This window comes from Excalfactoria chinensis (genome assembly GCF_039878825.1).
Source record: "Excalfactoria chinensis isolate bCotChi1 chromosome 2 unlocalized genomic scaffold, bCotChi1.hap2 SUPER_2_unloc_1, whole genome shotgun sequence".
NCBI lineage: Eukaryota > Metazoa > Chordata > Aves > Galliformes > Phasianidae > Excalfactoria > Excalfactoria chinensis.
The window spans coordinates 159346-179551 of NW_027315568.1; the positions used below are offsets into that span (position 1 = coordinate 159346).

General features: G+C 58.5%; 2 protein-coding genes across 3 annotated transcripts; both read right to left on the reverse strand.

The window, feature by feature from the left end:
- Positions 1-5: 5 nt before the first annotated feature.
- Positions 6-666, reverse strand: HGH1 (HGH1 homolog; the record flags this gene model as incomplete). The annotated part of the gene is made up of 2 exons (XM_072360634.1): positions 143-666; positions 6-60 (listed from the first exon to the last, which is right to left on the reverse strand). Coding segments are annotated over exons 1-2 (567 nt in total), but the record flags the coding sequence as incomplete, so codon positions are not given.
- A 3145-nt stretch (positions 667-3811) lies between these two features.
- On the reverse strand, positions 3812-16764 carry MAF1 (MAF1 homolog, negative regulator of RNA polymerase III). Of its 2 annotated transcripts, none has more exons than XM_072360640.1 (8): positions 16436-16764; positions 11601-11780; positions 9683-9811; positions 9407-9572; positions 8036-8157; positions 6813-6932; positions 5706-5825; positions 3812-5617 (listed from the first exon to the last, which is right to left on the reverse strand). In XM_072360640.1, the coding sequence occupies exons 2-8, from the start codon at positions 11681-11683 to the stop codon at positions 5596-5598; spliced, it is 762 nt and encodes a 253-aa protein (XP_072216741.1). In that variant the 5' UTR covers positions 11684-11780; positions 16436-16764; the 3' UTR covers positions 3812-5595. The 2 variants fall into 2 exon arrangements, with proteins under 2 accessions (XP_072216741.1, XP_072216742.1); XM_072360641.1 differs by having other exon boundaries at positions 11601-11742; positions 16436-16729.
- Between the last annotated feature and the right edge of the window lie 3442 nt (positions 16765-20206).

Below are 20206 nucleotides of genomic sequence, written 5' to 3' on the forward strand. Positions count from 1 at the left end.
TTCCTTAACACGTCACTCTCCGCGTCCCCCACGAGGCTCCTCAGTCTCCGCACCGCGCACCTGCGGCAACGACGGGGCCCCTCAGCGCCCACCGACCCCCACCCCCCACATTACCCCCCCCCCGACCCCCCCCCCAACGTACCGGGGTCTCTCCAGCAGCGCCCTGCGGCCGTCGTGCAACGCGCTGAGGTTACAGAGCAGCGCCCCGAGCTCCGGGGGCGGCCGAGGCCCTTCCAACGCCCGCAGCAACGCCTCCAAACCGGCTCCGTTCTCCCGTTCGAGGCCTCCGAGCACCCGCTGGGCCGCGTCGCGTTCCCGGCTGATGTTGGCCAGCAGCCCGCAGGCCGGTCCGGCCGGTAGTAACGGCAGCACGGCGGGCAGCGCGGCCAGCAGCGTCTCTCGGGCCTCGGGCTCGGCCGACACGTTCTGGAGGCAGCGGAGAGCGGCGACCGGACCGGGCCCGACGTCAGGCCCAGAGGCCTCCGCCAGCCCCAGCAGCGCCCGCAGAGCGTCGGGCCGCGCCGCCAGGAGCCTCCGGCCCTCGGGGTCGCCGGACAGCGATAACGCCGCCTCCGCCGCGCCCGCCCGCACCGCAGCGCCCGACGAAGGGCCCAGCAGGACCGTCAGCTCCTCCAGGGCCGCCTCGGCCGCCATCTTGAGCAGGCCTCAAATGGCTAAGCGTTGCTTAGCAACCACGGCGACAGCCAATGAGAGGGGAGCAGCGTGGAGATGGACCAATCCGGTGAGGCGAGCGGCCGGAAGGGGAGGGTCTGGCGGGGAAAGGTTGGGATAGGGAGGACCCTGGAATCTCGGTATAGCGCCCCCTGCAGGGCTGGCGGTCCGCAGCTCGCACCCAACAGCTCCCAATTAAGAGCTGGTAATTAAGGGCCGGGTCCGTGGGAAATTGGTAATTAAGGGGCAGCCCTTAACCATTCGTAGCCCTGTGATCTGTAAGGACCCTTCTAACACAACCACCCCATGATTCTATGACCTTCAAGGACCCTTCCAACCCAACCATCCCATGGCTTTGTGATCTTTAAGGACCCTTCCAACCCAACCACCCCATGGCTCTGTGATCTGTAAGGACCCTTCCAACCCAACCACCCCATAGCCCTGTGATCTGTAAGGACCCTTCCAACACTACCATCCCATGGCTTTGTAACCTTCAAGGACCCTTCCAACCCAATCATTTCATGGCGCTGTGATCTGTAAGGACCCTTCCAACCCAACCACCCCATGTCTTCATGATCTATAAGGACCCTTCCAACCCAACCATCCTATGGCCCAGTGATCTGTAAGGACCCTTCCAACCCAATCATTTAATGACCCTGTGATCTTCAAGGACCCTTCCAACCCAACCATCCCATGGTTATGTGACCTTCAAGGACCTTCCATCCCAACTCATCCCATGGCTCTGTGATCTTCAAGGACCCTTCCAACACTACCATCCCATGGCTCTATGACCTTCAAGGACCCTTCCAACGCAATCATTTCATGACCCTGTGATCTTTAAGGACCCTTCCAACACAACCATCCTATGGCTCTGTGATCTGTAAGGATCCTTCCAACCCAACCATCCCATGGCCCTGTGATCTATAAGGACCCTTCCAAACCAACCACCCCATGTCTTCATGATCTATAAGCACCCTTCCAACCCAACCATCCTATGGCTCTGTGACCTGTAAGGACCCTGACAACCCAACCATCCCATGGCTTTGTGATCCTCAAGGACCCTTCCAATGCAACCATCCCATAGCTCTGTGATCTATAAGGACCCTTCCAACCCAACCACCCCATGGCTCTGTGCTCTTTAAGGACCCTTCCAACCCAATCATTTCATGACCCTGTGATCTCTAAGGACCCTTCCAGCCCAACCATTCCATGGCTCTATGATCTGTAAGGACTCTTCCTACCCAACCATCCCATGGCTTTGTGATCTGTAAGGACCCTGACAACCCAACCATCCCATGGCTCTTCGATCTATAAGGACCCTTCCAACCCAACCATCCTATGGCCCAGTGATCTGTAAGGACCCTTCCAACCCAACCACCCCATGGCTTCATGGTCTATAAGGACCCTTCCAACACAACCATCCTATGGCCCAGTGATCTGTAAGGACCCTTCTAACCCAACCATCCCATGGCTCTGTGATCTGTAAGGACCCTTCCAACCCAACTATTTCATGACCCTGTGATCTGTAATGACCCTTCTAACACAACCATCCCATGGCTCTGTGATCATTAAGGACCCTTCCAACCCAACCATCCCATGGTTCTATGACCTTTAAGGACCCTTCCATTCTAACTATCCCATGGCCCTGTGATCTATAAAGACCCTTCCAACCCAACCATCCCATAGCCCTGTGATCTGTAAGGACCCTTCCAACCCAACCACCCCATGTCTTCATGATCTATAAGGACCCTTCCAACCCAACCATCCTATGGCCCAGTGATCTTCAAGGACCCTTCTAACACAACCATCCCATGGTCCTGTGATCTACAAGGACCCTTCCAACCCAATCATTTCATGGCCCAGTGATCTTCAAGGACCCTTCCAAGCCAACCATCCTATGGCTTTGTGATCTATAAGGACCCTTCCAACCCAATCATTTCATGGCTCTGTGATCTGTAAGGACCGTTCTAACACAACCATCCCATGGCTCTATGATCTGTAAGGACCCTTCTAACACAACCATCCCATGGCTCTATGATCTGTAAGGACCCTTCCAACCCAACCATCCTATGGCCCAGTGATCTTCAAGGACCCTTCCAAGCCAACCATCCCATGGCTCTGTGATCTGTAAGGACCCTTCCAACCCAATCATTTCATGACCCTGTGATCTCTAAGGACCCTTCCAACCCAATCATCCCATGGTTCTATGACCTTTAAGGACCCTTCCATTCTAACCATCCCATGGCCCTGTGATCTATAAAGACCCTTCCAACCCAACCATCCCATAGCCCTGTGATCTGTAAGGACCCTTCCAACACTACCATCCCATGGCTTTGTAACCTTCAAGGACCCTTCCAACCCAATCATTTCATGGCACTGTGATCTGTAAGGACCCTTCCAACCCAACCACCCCATGTCTTCATGATCTATAAGGACCCTTCCAACCCAACCATTCAATGGCTCTGTGATCTTTAAGGACCCTTCTAACCCAACCATCCCACGGCTCTGTGATCTGTAAGGATCCTTCCAACCCAACTATTTCATGACCCTGTGATCTGTAAGGACCCTCCTAACCCAACCATCCCATGGCTCTGTGATCTGTAAGGACCCTTCCAACCCAACTATTTCATGGCTCTGTGATCTTTAAGGACCCCTCCAACCCAACCATCCCATGGCTCTGTGATCTGTTAGGACCCTTCCAACGCAACTATTTCGTGACCCTGTGATCTGTAATGACCCTTCCAACCCAACCACCCCATGGCTCTGTGATCATTAAGGACCCTTCCAAGCCAATCATTTCATGGCCCTGTGATCTGTAAGAACCCTTGCAACCCAACCATCCCATGGCTCTGTGACCTTCAAGGACCCTTCTAACCCCACCATCCCATGGCCCTGTGATCTGTAAGGACCCTTCCAACCCGTCCCTCTAGCAGATTACATGTGGCACCTGCTAACAGCTGCCAGGAGTGACCATAAACCCATCCCGTAGGGCCATGAATCACCAGCATCCTCCCATAGCATCAGTCAGGACCTGGGGAGGATTGAGACCCCCCAGAGACCCCCGTGTCTCCATTCCCATAGCCACAGTGGGCTGATTTCCCCCCCTGTATCCCCCCCAGGACCCCCATTGGCAGGGCGGTGAATCACAGAAACCCTTTATTGGTGTAAGGATACATTGCTATGCTGTGAAGTCACGCATTCCCAATGGGCAGGATGGGGCTGGCAGCCATTGCAGAGCGATGGCGGTGGGCCGGGATCGGGTCCTGAACCCACAGTTGGGGGGGGGGGGGATCCATGTGCCCCCCACCCTCAGCTCCCCCTCCTCACTCCTTCTTTCCCAGCCTGAGTAATGGGGGGAGGTCGGGCAGCGCAAGGGGCAGAAGCTGGAAGCAAATCCTCCCCTGGGGCAGCCGTGGGGCTGAGACACGACCCACCCCTCAGCAGGACGGCCCCACATCAGCACTGCATGGGGGGGCTCTGGTCCGATTGACCCCTGCTTGGATTTAGGGGGCAGACCCCCATAGTCAGAAAAGGGGAAGGGGTCTATGGGGTGGGACTGTGCCCCAAACTAAAGGGCGGCCCTGGGTGGGCTCCCAGCTATGGGGCAGCTCGGGGTTGTGCGTGCTCAGCCCTGAGCAGGAACTATGGGGCACAATGTGGGGAGATGCTCCCATTGGGTGCCCCCCAAGAACAAAAAACAACACCCCGAGGCCCCCCCCGGCCCCGCTCTGCCGCTGCCCAAAGTCAATGCGTGGTTCAGAAACCAAACAGCAAACCCTCCCCCCAGCCAAGATCCACCCCAACAAGAGGCTACAGGGTGATGCGGCACCTCCCGGAGAGGGACCAAAAAAGCAGAAAATGAACCCAAAAAAAAGGGAGAACGACGACGGGAGGGTCAAGAGCAAAAAGCAAAACCTCTTTGAAACAAATGGACTCGGGAAAGGACAGAACGCGGAGCTCCTCAGGAAGGGGTCGGGCAGCCCTCGGCCCCAATGCTGCTGCTGGGGACAGATGGACGGACGGACGGATGGAAGGATGGATGGATGGAGGGAAAGTGCTTGAGGGAAATCCAGCCCGGCCTGCAGCCACGAGGAGTTTGCGGGTCAGTGCAGCCAATGAGATCAGCGATAAAGTGCAGCAAAGCTTCTCGGAGCTCGGCACGGCACGGCTGTCCATCACAGCCCCCCAAAGGGCATGGAGAAGGGATCCATCACAGCCCACCAGAGGACATAGGGGATCCATCACAGCCCCGCAGTGGGGATGGAGAGGGGATCCATCACAGCCCCACAAAAGGGATGGAGAGGAGATCCATCATAGCCCCACAAAGGGGATGGAGAGGGGATCCATCACAGCCCATCAGAGGGCATGGAGAGGGGGATCCATCACAGCCCCCCAATGGGGATGGAGAGGGGATCCATCACAGCCCCACAGAGGGCATGGAGAGGAGATCTATCACAGCCCCCCAATGGGGATGGAGAAGGGATCCATCACAGCCCCCCAAAGGGGATGGAGAGGAGATCCATCATAGCCCTACAGTGGGGATGGAGAGGAGATCCATCACAGCCCCCCAGTGGGGATGGAGAGGGGATCCATCACAGCCCCACAAAGGGGATGGAGAAGGGATCCATCACAGCCCCACAAAGAGGGATGGAGAGGAGATCCATCATAGCCCCACAAAGGGGATGGAGAAGGGATCCATCACAGCCCCCCAGAGGACATAGGGGATCCATCACAGCCCCCCAATGGGGATGGAGAGCGGATGCATTTCTGGTGAGGGGGTTGGAATGGCGGCCATTCTCAGTTCGCTGCGCTCCAAGGTGCTGGGGGCACTCCAGTGTGTGGGTATAGGGGTGTGTGTGTGTGTGTGTGTGTGTGTGTGTGTGTGTTTGTGTTTGGGTGTGTAGAGCAGGAGCAGCTCCGGGATCACATGCAGATCACCTGCAACCTGTTGGGTGGGAAGGGGAGGTCAGCACGGAGCGCTGTGCCGGGGCCGCCCCATAGCACCCACAGCACGGAGCAGAGCCTGCACACACCTGTCCTCCTCGATGCTGCCGCTCTCGGGGTCCTGGGGGTCTCTGCTCTCCTCCATGTCCTCCTCCCCGAGATCCATGTCCAGCTCGTTGCTTGACTCTGGCCGGGTGTACGCATACCCGCTGCGGGAAGAAGGGATGTGAATGTGCGGTCAGAACCATTTCAGGTCCTGGCTGAGTGCCGGGCTTTGGGGTCCCGTCCAAAACAAGCATTCAACAAGTCTATAATCTTTAAGGACTCTTCCAACCCAGTCCAATAATCCCAAAGTTTTGTGATCTTCAAGGACCCTTCCAACCCAACCCTTCCATGGCTCTATGAACTTCAAGGACCCTTCGAATCCAACCCTTCCATGGCTCTATGAACTTCAAGGACCCTTCCAACCCAACCCAACCCAACCCAACCATCCAATGGTTCTGTGACCTTTAAGGACCCTTCCAACCCAACCCAACATCCATCTACTCTGTAATCTTTAAGGATGCTCCCAGCCCAACCAAACTCTTCCATGGCTCCGTGATCTTTAAGGACCTATCCAACCCAACCATTCCATGGCTCAAAGCTTTTTAAGGACCCTTCCAACCCAACCCAACCATCCAATGGTTCTGTGACCTTTAAGGACCCTTCCAACCCAACCCAACCCAACATCCCTCTGCTCTGTAATCTTTAAGGATGCTCCCAGCCCAACCAAACTCTTCCATGGCTCCGTGATCTTTAAGGACCTATCCAACCCAACACTTCTACAGCCCAATGAACTTCAAGGACCCTACAAACCCCACCCAACCATCCCATGGTTCAAGGACCCTTCCAACTCAACCCAGCATCCCACTGCTCTGTAATCTTTAAGGACCCTTCCAGCCCAACCAGACTCTTCTGTGGCTCTATGATCTGTAAGGATCTATCCAACCCAACCATTCAGCGGCTCTACAGTCTTTAAGGACCTACCCAACCCAACCCAACCATGGCTCTATCACCTTCAATGACCCTTCCATGGCTTTGCAACCTCTAAGGACCCCTCCAACCCAGCCATCCCATGTCTCTACAATCCACAAGGACCTCTCCAACCCAACCCACTGCACAGCAACTCCTTCAGGGTGCCATCACCATGGGCTGACCTGATGGAGCGGCAGGTGAAGAAGACGATCCTCTTCAGCCTCTTGTTGTAGAAGAAGTAGTTGAAGGACCAGAGGCTGCCGTCCTCTCCAAAGGGGTCTGAATCCAGGTCTGGGTTGTAGCTGCAGCATCAAGAAACAGTGGTGAGGAACACTCAGCTAAACCCTGCTCCCAAACCTGGCCCAGACCCACGGACTCATTAAGGTTGGAAGAGACCTCTGAGATCCACCAGTTCAACCCCAACCTACCCCACCACGACCTTAAATACAACCACGGAGTCGTGAGGTTTGAAAGAGACCTTAAGAATTACCAAGTCCAATCCCAACCTGCCCTCATCACGTCTCTAAATAGAACCATAGAGACATTAAGGTTGGAAGAGATCTCCGAGATCCACCATCCAACCCCAGCCCATCATAACATGACCCTAAACAGAATCATAAAAGTATTATGGTTGAGGAAGACCTCCAAAATCCCCCAGTCCAACTCCACCCCACCCCACCACGACCCTAAATACAACCATGGAGTCACGAGAGTTGAAACAGACACTGAGGATCATCCAGTTCAACACCAACCCACCCCACAATGACCCTAAATAGAACCACAGAGTTTTGAGGGTTGAAGGAGACCTCGAGGCTCAAACAGACCAACCCCAACCCACCCCTATCATGACCCCAAACAGAACCATAGAGACGTTAAAGTTAGAAAACACTTCCAAGATCCACCACTCCAACCTCAACCCACCACACCATGACCCTCAATAGAACCACAGAGTCATTAAGGTTGGAAGAGATTTCTGAGATCCACCATTCCAACCCCAGCCCCTCATACCACCACCCTAAATAGAATCATAGAAGCATTAAGGATGGAGCAAACCTCCAGGCTCCCCCAGTCCAACCCCACCGTGCCCACTGGCCATGTCCCGAAGTGCCGCATCCCCACAGTTCTCAGACACTTGCATGGACGGTGACCCCACCATCTCCCCGTGCAGCCCAGGCCGGTGTCTGACCACTCATTTTGGGAAAGAATAGTTCCTAATGCCCAACCTGGCACAATGTCTGATCATTCATTACCTCTCGTCCTCCCTCTGCACGTTTTGGAAACAGAAAGCAGAAAATCAAGCCTGCCCCTCTGTGCTCACAGAGCCGACAGTGGAGCTCCTGCCCTGCTCCAGCCCTCAGGCAGGTGTGGGCTCACCAAAATTCCATGTTTTGGGGTGTCCCATTACCTGTAGATGTCGCACTCAGAGAGGCAGATCTCCTCATCCACGGCGTCCCACAGGTGCGGCTTCAGGGCGTTGAAATCCTCGCGGACTGCAGAGAAGAGACTGCAGTTGACAGCATTGATCACCTGCAAAGGGAGGGGGCTGTGAGAGGGACTGGGGGGTCCCCAGGTTGTGAGAGGGACGGGGGTGGGGGGTCCTGGCATCCCCAGCTCCTCTGTGATACCGGGAGGAGACACTATAGGCACATAGCAACCTTGGTGTGAATTCCTGACTCCCAGAGCTGTAGGGGCTGGAAGGGATCTCCAAACATCCACCCCATCAATCCCCCCCAGAGCAAGTTCCATCCTTGGAACACATCCCAAGGTGCCACCACTGGCCTTCTTGGTCACAAGGGCACATGGATTGCGGTCAACCTGTTGGCCATCATCAGCCATGCAGCCATTCTACTGGTTCACGGTTAACCTGTTGGCCACCACTGGCCTTGTTGGCCACAAGGACGCTCTACCGGTTCATGGTCAACCCTTTGGTCACCATCAACCACAAGGACACGCTGCTGGCTCATGGTCAACTACTATGGGTCACAAGGGCACACCATCAACTGACGGTCAACTCATTGGCCACCACTGGTCACAACAATAGACTGCTGGCTCATGGTCAACCTGTTGGCCGCCACCAGCCTCCTTGGCCATGAGGGCACAAAGCTGGGTCATGGTCAACTCATTGGCCATCATGACACACTGCTGGCTCATGGTCAACCTGTTGACTACCATTGGCCAAGAGGGCACACCGATGGCTCATGGTCTACCAGTTGGCCACCACTGACCACAAGGACACATTGATGGCTCATGGTCAACCTTTTGGCCACCAGTGGTCTCCTTAGCCACGTGAGCACACTGCTGGCTCATGGTCAACCTGTTGGCTACCATTGGCCAAGAGGGCACACTAATGGCCCATGGTCTACCCCGTTGGCCACCACTGGCCACAAGGACACGCTGATGGCTCATGGTCAACCTTTTGGCCACCAGTGGTCTCCTTAACCATGTGAGCACACTGCTGGCTCATGGTCAACCTGTTGGCTACCATTGGCCAAGAGGGTACACCGATGGCCCATGGTCTACCCCGTTGGCCACAAGGACATGCTGATGGCTCATGGTCTACCAGTTGGCCACCACTGGCCACAAAGACACACTGCTGGCTCATGGTCAACCTATCAGCCACCACCGACCACAAGGGCACACCATTGGCTCACGGTCAACCTGCTGGCCACCACTGGCCTTTGAGTCATGGAGGTTCCCCGCTGGCTCACCTACCCTGTGGCCCCACAGAACCGGGTGCCCCCACCCAACCCCCCCAGGACCCGCTCTGCCCACGCACCCAGTTGAGGCTGGGCTCCCGGCTGAACTCGTGGCTCTTGGCGGCGCTGAAGTCGTAGTCAGGACGGAAGGACTCGTTGAGCGTCGCAATCAGGTAGAAGAGCGTCTTGCGGCTGCACTTGTCGCTCAGCGGCCCTTCCTCGTCACCGCTCTGACTCTTGCTGAGCCTGAGGCACAGAACCAGCACAGTCAGCAGCCCCCAGCCTGCGTGCCAGAGGCTCTGACCAACACCCCCAGCCCCCAGGCTGGAGATGTCCGAGCGGCACCAGCCCTGTACCTGCTGGGGCTGATCCCTGTGGTCTGAGGGGGTGACAGGGCCTCCAGGACGTGGGGTTGGCCCTCCTGGCAGAACTGCTTGAACATGTGCTTGTCGTCACCGGCCATCTTGCAGGAGTAGCTCTCGATCCTGCAGGGAAACCGCAGCGTGGTGTGAGATGTGGGATTAGCAGAGCCAGGACCGACCCCAGAGCTCTCACCTGCAGCCCAGGAATGCAGAAACCCAAAGGAGCTCTCGGGTGAAGCCTAAAAGCTGCTCCCCACCCTGCCCAGCCCCAGTGTGGCAATGAGAGCTGGGCATGGGGTCCTACAAGAGCTCAGTGCTGCTGATCTCAGCTTCTGCTGAGCCCTGTGGGGCAGAATGACCAACGCCCCGCCTCCTCCAGCCAGGTGTCACCATCGGCGTTGAATACAAACTCCCAGCAAAGTCCTTCTAGACGCCACCTGCGGATCCCTCCAGCCCACCCATGTGATGGGAAGGCCAACATCCACAGCTCCCACCCGGTGCTGCTCCACATCCTCTACAGCAGGAGAAGAGGAGAGGAAACCCCACGGGGTGTTCAGCCAACAGCCATAAAGAGTAACGATGGAAAAGAGGGGGAAGGGACCTTTAAGATCAGTGTGCAGTCATAGAATGGGCTGGAAAGAGCACGGCCCCATTAAGCTGCCCGGGGATGTGGTGTTGTTATGGTGAGGCAATGGCTGCCAGCGGTGTTGGCAGAGCTAAGCAGAGCTGGAGGAGAAGGGAACCAGGCAAGGGAAAGAGAAAGCAGCTGCAAGGCAATGTGAAAGGCACCAAATATGGTAAATCAGTGGTACGGCAGCACGGCAGAGGAAGGAAGAGAGAGAGAAAGAGACAGAGGCGTTACCAGACGGGAAACGGAAACAGAGAGAGGAAGGAGAAAGCCCAGGCACAGCAGAGAGGCTGGCTCCAATTATGGAAGCACAGAACAGTTGGGTTGGAAGTGTCCTTAACGATCATGAAGCCTGCCATATAGTGGTTGAATTGGGAGGGTCCTTAAAAATCACAGAGCTGTGGCATGGTCGGGTTTGCAGGGTCCTTAAAGATCATAAAGCCATGGGATGGGTGTTAGCAGGGTCCTTAAAGATCACAGAGCCAAGGGATGAACCTTACAGATCACAGAACCATGGAACAGGTTGAGTTGGAAAAGTTCTTCATAATCATTGAACCATGAAATGATGGGGTTGGAAGGGTCCTCGAAGGTCATAGAATCATGGAATGGTTAGGTTGGAAGGGTCCTTTTAGGTCACAGAGCCATGGGATGGTTGGGTATGGTTGGGTTGGGTTGGAAGGGTCCTTAAAGGTCATGGAGCCATGGGATGGTTGCGTATGGGTGGGTTGGGTTGGAAGGGTCCTTAAAGGTCATGGAGCCATGGGATGGTTGCGTATGGTTGGGTTGGGTTAGAAGGGTTCTTAAAGCTCACAGATATGGGATGGTTGGGTTGGAAGGGTCCTTAAAGATCATGGAGCCATGGGATGGTTGGGTTGGGTTGGGTTGGGAGGATCCTTAAAGCTCACAGATATGGGATGGTTGGGTTGGAAGGGTCCTTAAAGGTCATGGAGCCATGGGAGGGTTGGGTATGGTTGGGTTGGGAGGGTCATTAAAGGTCATGGAGCCATGGGATGGTTGGGTATGGTTGGGTTGGGAGGGTCCTTAAAGCTCACAGATATGGGATGGTTGGGTCGAAAGGGTCCTTAAAGATCATGGAGCCATGGGATGGTTGGGTTGGGTTGGAAAGGTTCTTAAAGCTCACAGATATGCTGCAGTGAGGTCCCCTGGTGCCTCCCCAAGCTGAACCCCCCCCAGCTCTCAGCCTGGCCCCATAGAGCCACCTCCCCTCTGCAGAAGCAGCCCGGGGTGCGGTTGGCTCAGCAGCCCACCCAGCTCCCAACTCACCTCCCAATGATGTGGGCATCCCCCGTCTCCACCGTCAGCTGGGAGTTGATTGCTTCAAAACTTGAGTTTTCCAACAGCTTCATTGTCTCCGTGCTGGGCTCAAAGCGATTCCCTGTGCGGCAGCGGCAGCAAGGCGTGCGTCCTGCGGGGAGATGGGACCCCAAAGCTTTGGCACGAGGGCTGGCAGCAGGCAGGACAGAATGGAGAGTGAAACGTCTTTCAGGAACAGGAAAAAAGGGAGCTGGGGATGGAGGGTTGGAGGGGACCTCTGGAGCTCCCACAGCCCTACCCAGTGCCCTCCTTGCACCTCTATCCCCCAGATATCCATCAGCGCTGCCCAGACCCCTCTCAGCCTTCTCTCCCTGAGCTGCACAGCCCCGGGGCTCTCAGCCTGTCCCCACCAGGAGGGGCTCCAGGCCCCCCCCATCCCCACACCCTCAGCTGGGCTCTTCCAGCAGTTCCCAGTCTGCCCTCAACTGGGCTCTGGGCGATGCACTTGGGCACCAGGGCTCACTGCTGGCTTGTGGTCAACCACTGGCCAACTGCTGGTCAACCACTGATCAACCATGGTCAACTGCTGGTGAACCACTGGTCAACTGCTGGGCAACTGTTGGCCAACCAGGCACCTTCCTCATCATGCTGGCTTTGCTCTGGGCAAAGCACCCCCAGGGTCCTGTTGGTCACCTCGGCCTCCCTGGTCAACCATTGGCCAACTGTTGGCTAACAAGGATCCTTCCCCCACCCTGCCGGCCAGTCTCTTTGCAGCACAGCCCAGGGTACCATCACTCTTCTTGTCTATGAGGGCACACTGTTGACTCATGGTCAACTGTTGGCCAACCACTGGTCAACCAGGGCCCCCGGGTCCTTCACCCCAGAGCTCCTCTCAGCAGATGAGTCCCAGCCCATACTGCCATGTACGGTTACTCCTCCCCAGAGGAACAATGAGCAGTTAGCTGCCCCATTCCCCTCCCCACACCCACACATCACAGGCACACAGCAAGAGCCAGCGGGGTGTTCTTGCTCGGTGCTGCCCACGGTGGACATTTTGAACGGCTTGCTGGTCCTCAAATGCTTGGCTGCCAGCCCCAAGATTCAGTCAGTTTCTTCCCACAGCTCTGTACCTGATCCCTCAAAATGCTTTGTGGGAAAGTAGAGGGCAAAGCACTGCGGGGAGCCCAGGGGAAGGGGAGGAGAGACCCTGGGGAGGTGGGGAACCATGTGCCAAATCACAAAATGTGGCGTCAAAATGGAGCATGGGATGAGGAGGTTGGGAATGTCCTTAAAGGTGATAGAGCCATGGCATGGTGAGGTTGGAAGGGTCCAAAAAGGTCACAGAAATATTGGTTAAGGTAGAGGAGTACTTAAAGTTCAAAGAACCACAGAATGGTTGAGTTGGAAGGGTCTTTAAAAGTCATAGAGCCATGGAACGGTTGGGTTGGGTTGGAAGGGTCCCTAAAGATCAAAGAACTGTGGAATGGTTGGGTTGGAAGGGTCCTTCAAGGTCACAGAACCACAGAATGGTTGGCTTGGAAGAATCCTTTAAGATCACAGAGCTATGGGATGATTTGAGTTGGAAGGCTCCTTAAAGACTGAAAAGCCATGGGATGGTTGGGTTGGAAGGGTCCTTACAGATCACAGAGCCATGGGATGGTTGGGTTGGGAGGGTCCTTGAAGGTCATAGAATGGGTTGGGTCGGGAGGGCCCTTACAGATTATAGAACCATGGGACAGTTGGGTTGGAAGGGTCCTTACAGATCACAGAGCCATGGGATGGTTGGGTTGGAAGGGTCCTTACAGATCACAGAGCCATGGGATGGTTGGGTTGGAAGGGTCCTTAAAGACCATAAAACCAGAGAACGGTTGAGTTGGAAGGGTCCTTAAAGATCACAGAAACACAGAATGGTTGGCTTGGATTGAAAGACCCTAAAGCGCCCTGGTCGTTGTCCCTCCCCAACACCCTGTGTGCTGGGTGCCCCCCACACTGCAGTCTGCCCATGGCCCCATCCATGGCCTGGGGCACCTCCAGAGATGGGACACCCCTTGCTGTCCCCACATCCCTGACAAAACCCCTCCCCATCTTTCCTTCAGCCTCATTATCACTGAGCTGCCCCCCAACAGCAGCTCTGCTGCCAACCCAGCCCCACAGGCAGCAGGAAACCAGCACGTTTCCGCACAGCACCGCAGCTCCCAGAGAACCCAAAGCTTAAAGGATCAACCTTAAACTTTCAGTTTGGAAAAGCTGTACAGCAAAGAGATACTGTCCCGAAACCCTTTGAGATGACCAACTGGATACTAAGAGTGGCATTTAAAGATATGATTTCAGGGGAAAAATAAGCTGCTAATTGGCTCCAAAACCACCTCAACATGTTGTTTGCTACTATAAGCAGAGGAAAGAATCATTTAACTGAGAAATACAACAGACAAGGCAGAAAAGACTCAGGCAAAGGAGAGCGTTTCCTTGCAGCAGAAGGCGCCGAGTGCCGCGTGATGCTGCGGGTCGTGCTTTTATTTATGGCTGTAGGAGCGGTGCCAGCCAGCAGCATGAAGGGAGGAGGAAGAGAACAGCCTGATCCAGCTATGGGCTAATTATAAATGGGGCTAATTATAAATGGGACTAATTATAAATGGGGCTAATTATAAATGGGACTTAATGGCAAGCAGAAGGAGGGGGGTTGGGTGGCGCCTGCCAGAGCTGCGGGGCACAGATGGGAGGTGTGTGTAAACACAAGGGAAAGGACGCCAGCAAAGGGCTGAGCAGCTGAAGCAATTAATAACATGGAAATTCATACCCTGCAGCGCTGAGCCTTGGCCAGGAGAACCCATTAGAACCCATTGAGCAACAGCCATTGCTCAAGCTTGGCCAAAGGAGCGCCCGAGGGCCCAGAGTTCAGTGCCAATGCCTGCATGGAGACCGGGGGTGGCTGATGGAGCACGGCCCGTGCCCGGCGGGGGCTGCCCGGTTCTGAACCACCCTGTGGGGCTGCTACGGTGCTGGGACTCAACAACTGCGGGACCATCGTTGAGTTCGGGCCGGGCCCACAACGGGCCCAGCAGTAGGCCCAGAGTAGGCCTCAAGTGCGGCCTACACGCTGCGGACCCCCTCAGGAGGCTCCTTCAAACCAGGCCCAGCTGTAGGCCTCAAGTGTGGCCTACACGCTGCTGACCCCCTCAGGAGGCTCCTTCGAACCGGGCCCAGCAGTAGGCTCAGAGCAGGCCTCAAGTGCGGCCTACACGCTGCTGGCCCCCTCAGGAGGCTCCTTCAAACCGGGCCCAGCCGTAGGCCCAGAGCAGGCCTTAAGTGCGGCCTACTGCAGACCCCCTCAGGATGCTCCTTCGAACCAGGCCCAGCAGTAGGCTCAGAGCAGGCCTCAAGTGCGGCCTACACGCTGCTGGCCCCCTCAGGAGGCTCCTTTGAACCGGGTCCAGCCGTAGGCCCAGAGCAGGCCTCAAGTGCGGCCTACACGCTGCGGACCCCCTCAGGAGGCTCCTTCGAACCGGGCCCAAAGGTAGGCCCAGAGCAGGCCTCAAGTGTGGCCTACACGCTGCGGACCCCTCAGGAGGCTCCTTCGAACCGGGCCCAACCATAGGCCCACAGCAGGCCTCAAGTGCAGCCTACACGGTGCTGACCCCCTCAGGAGGCTCCTTCAAACCGGGCCCAGCCGTAGGCCCAGAGTAGGCCTCAAGTGCGGCCTACCCGCTGCTGACCCCCTCAGGAGGCTCCTTCGAACCGGGCCCAGAGCAGGCCTCAAGTGTGGCCTACACGCTGCGGACCCCCTCAGGAGGCTCCTTCGAACCGGGTCCAGCCGTAGGCCCACAACAGGCCTCAAGTGCGGCCTACACGCTTCTGACCCCCTCAGGAGGCTCCTTCGAACCAGGCCCAGCAGTAGGCCCAGAGAAGGCCTTAAGTGCGGCCTACTGCAGACCCCCTCAGGAGGCTCCTTCGAACCGGGCCCAGCCGTAGGCCCAGAGTAGGCCTCAAGTGCGGCCTACACACTGCAGACCCCCTCAGGAGGCTCCTTCGAACCGGGTCCAGCCATAGGCCCACAGCAGGCCTCAAGTGCGGCCTACACACTGCAGACCCCCTCAGGAGGCTCCTTCAAACCGGGCCCAGCCGTAGGCCCAGAGTAGGCCTCAAGTGCGGCCTACCCGCTGCGGACCCCTCAGGAGACTCCTTTGAACCGGGCCCAGCCATAGGCCTCAAGTGCGACCTACACGCTGCTGGCCCCCTCAGGAGGCTCCTTCGAACCGGGCCCAGCAGTAGGCCCAGAGTAGGCCTCAAGTGCGGCCTACCCGCTGCGGACCCCTCAGGATGCTCCTTCGAACCGGGCCCAGCCATAGACCCAGAGTAGGCCTCAAGTGCGGCCTACACGCTGCAGACCCCCTCAGGAGGCTCCTTCGAACTGGGCCCAGTGGTAGGTCCCCAGCAGGCCTCAAGTGCGGCCTACACGCTGCTGGCCCCCTCAGGAGGCTCCTTCGAACCGGGCCCAGCCGTAGGCCCACAGCAGGCCTCAAGTGCGGCCTACACACTGTGGACCCCCTCAGGAGGCTCCTTCGAACCGGGCCGCGCTTCCAGAACGCGGCCTGAGCGCTCCCCCGGTTCCGCGCACCGTTTATGGGCGGTGTCGGGTTCGGTTCCGGCCGCTGAAGCTGCCGGGGCCCGGGTTGCACAGTGCGCAGGCCGAGGACTCTCTCCCCGCGGACTACATTTCCCAGCGCGCCCTGCGGCGGATCTCCGCGCCAGGCATGGCGGAAGAGCCGCAAAGCACGCTGGGAAATGTAGTCCGCAATGGGGGGGGAAGGTCGCGAGATGGCGGAAGCCCTCCGAGCGGGACTCACCGGCGTTTCCCGGTCCCGGTGCGGCCCTTCTGGCGGCGGCGGCTGCGCTCCTTCAGGCTCGGGACGTGCGTAAGGGGCAGAGTCTCCGGGAAAAGCTCGAGGAGGGCGAATGAGCTTCGGCCGCCGTCCGCCGTCTCACCCCGACCCGTCGGGCCTCCGCCCACCCCGACATGGCCGCGGAGAGCTCGGGACGCAGCGAGAGGCTGAGGGAGACCTGAGGGATCCCCGAGTCGGCGGCGGAGCGAGCGGCGACCGAGAGCTTCCTCAGGCGGCAGCGGACGACAACAAGCGGCCAGGCCCCACCCGTCCGTCCCGAGCGGAGCAAGACGGCCCGCTCCTTCCCATTGGTTTATCATCATGTCAATCAAAACGTTTCTCTTTTTCGATTGGCTGAATGGAGCGTCACTCAGAACGGCGAAACATCCCTGGCGTTCTATTGGCTGAACGGAGTGTCAGTCAGCGCACCGCGCCCGCCCTCCGAGCGGACCTCGCCGAGCGCACCCCATAGGCCGCAGCGCTCCGCGAGCTGATTGGCTGCAGGGGACAAAGACGGAGGGAGGGGAGCCAATCACAGACCTTGAAAGGCGGGGCGACGGCCCCGAGACTGCGGCGACGGCCCCGGGCCTTGCACAGGGTCGTAACCCGCCGAGGTCCGCAGCCCGGGGACCCGCATTGAGCCGCTGGGGGCGGAGCGGCGCCGTGTGGGCGCTCACGGAGCGGCCCCCGACCCAACACTGAGCGCGGTCCCACCCGACCCTCCGGGTTCCATCGCGGAACCTTCCTCTCGAGCCGCGTTTCCGGTCGGATCCAATATCCGGATAACCCGCGTTTCCGGTCGGAGCGCTTTTCCGGTCGGACCGCCGAGCGACCGGAAGTTCCGGGAGAAGAAGGAGGAGGCGGCGGCCATGGCTCTGCCCGGAGCCCCCGGCCCGGCCCCGGCAACGACCCCAGCGCCGCCTCCTCCGCCCACGGTGCTGATGGCGGTGCGGGTGGGGATCCCGCAGCCTCCCCGCGTCCCGCCGCTGCCCGACGCCTCCATCCGTCTGCAGCTCAGCGTGGAAACAGCGCCCGGCGGGCAGCGCCGCTTCCGGCTCGGCCTGAGGCAGGAGGAGGCGGCGGGAGGAGCGGTGAGGGGGGGGGGGGGGCGGGGAGGGAGGGGGGGAGGTGAGGACCCCGCTGGGCTCGGAACGGTGCTGACACCCCCAGTGCTGCCCCCCCCCCGTTGCTGCCCCCCCTCATTGCTGCCCCCCCCTCCCGTTGCTGCCCCCCCCATTGCTGTCCCTCCCCCTCATTGCTGTCTCTCTCCGGTGCTGCCCCCCCCCCCATTGCTGATCCCCCCCCACCCCACCCCGTTGCTGTCCCTCTCCGGTGCTGCCCCCCCTCATTGCTGCCCCCCCCCTCCCGTTGCTGCTCCCTCCCGTTGCTGCCTGCCCCCATTGCTGCCCCCTCCCCCCCATTGCTGATCCCCCTCCCCCCATTGCTGACCCCTCCCGTTGCTGTCCCTCTCCTGTTCCTGCCCGCCCCCATTGCTGTCCCCCCCTCATTGCTGCCCTCTCCCATTGCTGACCCCTCCCGTTGCTGTCCCCCCCCCCTCATTGCTGCCCTCTCCGGTGCTGCCCCCCCCCCCCCATTGCTGACCCCCCCCCCATTGCTGTTCCCCTCCGTTGCTGTCCCTCTCCGGTGCTGCCCCCCCCACCCGTTGCTGTCCCCCCTCTCGTTGCTGCCCCCCCTCATTGCTGTCCTACCCCATTGCTGTCCCCCCCCACATTGCCATCCCCCCCCACTGCTGTCCCTCTCCGGTGCTGCCCCCCCCCCCCCCCTCCGTTGCTGTCCCCCTCCCCCATTGCTGTCTCCCCCCCCGTTGCTGCCCCCCCCATTGCTGCCCCCCTCTCCTGTTGCGGCCCCCCCCCCCCTCCCGTTGCTGCCCCCCCCATTGCTGTCCCCCCCCCTCATTGCTGTCTCTCTCCGGTGCTGCCCCCCCCCCCCATTGCTGATCCCCCCCCCACCCCACCCCATTGCTGACCCCCCCCTGTTGCTGTCCCTCTCCGGTGCTGCCCCCCCCCTCCCGTTGCTGCTCCCTTCCCGTTGCTGCCTGCCCCCATTGCTGCCCCCTCCCCCCCATTGCTGACCCCTCCCGTTGCTGTCCCCCCTTCCCGTTGCTGTCCCTCTCCTGTTCCTGCCCGCCCCCATTGCTGTCCCCCCCTCATTGCTGCCCTCTCCCATTGCTGACCCCTCCCGTTGCTGCCCCCCCTCATTGCCGTACCTCTCCGGTGCTGCCCCCCCCCCCTCCATTGCTGCCCCCCCCCCCCCCCCCATTGCTGTTCCCCTCCGTTGCTGTCCCCCTCCGTTGCTGTCCCCCCTCCCCGGTCATGCCCCTCCCAGATGCTGTCCCCCTCCCCCATTGCTGTCCCCCCCCCGTTGCTGTCCTTCCCCCGTTGGTGCCCCCCCCCCATTGCTGTCCCTCCCCGTTGCTGCCCCCCCCATTGCCGTCCCACCCCATTGCTGTTCCCCCTTCCGGTGCTGCCCCCCCCTTCCATTGCTGTCCTCCCCCATTGCTGTACCCCCCCCCCCCCTCCATTGCTGCCCCCTCCCAGTGCTGTTGTTCCTTGGTTCCCTCTGGATCTGGGTTCCCGGTTCCCTCTGGCCCTTCATTCCCTTTGCAGTGGATCCCCGGCTCCCTCAGCCATTGTCCCACCATTCCCTATAGCATTGGGTGGATCCCCGCTTCCCTTTGCCATCATATTCCCGCTCCCCATAAGGTTGTAACCCACCCACTTTATGGCATTGGATCCTTCTTCCCCCTGGGTCGGATCCCCGGTTCCCCATAACATCAGACCCTCATTTCTCTGTGCCTTTGGGTCCTCTCTTCCTTATGGTGCTGCCCCCCCACGGCACTGGATCCCCAGTTCCCTCTGCCATCAGCTCTTTGTCTCGCTATGGCGCTGGATCCCCATTTTCCTATGGCATCAGAACCCCAGGCCTCAGTTCCCCGTGGCATCAGATGCTCAGTTAGTTCTCTGTGCTTTTGGATCTCCACTTTCTCGTGCCATTGGATCCCTGCTTCCCGCTCACGTTGGATCCCCTTTGCCCTATGGCACCCGATCCTTGGTTTGCTATGGCACCAGATCCCTGATTCCCTATGGACCAGATCCATTGCAGTCCCCCCCCATTGCTGTTCCAATGGCACCAGATCCTTGGTTTGCTATGGTACCGGATCCTTGGTTCCCTATGGCACCAGATCCTTGGTTTGCTATGGGCCAGATCCCTTGATTCCCTATGGCACCAGATCCCTGATTCCCTATGGTACTGGATCCCTGATTCCCTATGACATCAGATCCCCTTTTCCCTATGGTACTGGATCCTGGTTTGCTTTGGCATCAGACTCTTGGTTCCCTATGGCATCAGATCCCTGATTCCCTATGGCACCAGATCCTTGGTTTGCTATGGCACCAGATCCCTGATTCCCTATGGCACCAGATCCTTGGTTTGCTATGGCACCAGATCCCTGATTCCCTATGGCACTGGACCCTTGGTTTGCTATGGCATCAGATCCCCTTTTCCCTATGGCACCAGATCCTTGGTTTGCTATGACACCAGTTCCCTGATTCCCTATGGACCGGATCCCTGATTCCCTATGGCATCAGACCCTTGGTTTGCTATGGGCCAGATCCCCTTTTCCCTATGGCACCAGATCCTTGGTTTGCTATGGCACCAGATCCCTGATTCCCTATGGCATCAGACCCTTGTTTTGCTATGGGCCAGATCTTTGAA

Bases quoted from the DNA above. Each gene is read 5' to 3' on its own strand.
- MAF1 (XM_072360640.1), bottom strand. From the start codon at position 11,683: ATGAAGCTGTTGGAAAACTCAAGTTTTGAAGCAATCAACTCCCAGCTG. The intron at 8,158-9,406 runs GTGCGTGGGCAG...CTCCCTTTGCAG, and splicing joins GGGAGCCCAGCCTCAACTGG to GTGATCAATGCTGTCAACTG. The intron at 5,618-5,705 runs GTGTGTGCAGGC...CCCACCCAACAG, and splicing joins GGCAGCATCGAGGAGGACAG to GTTGCAGGTGATCTGCATGT.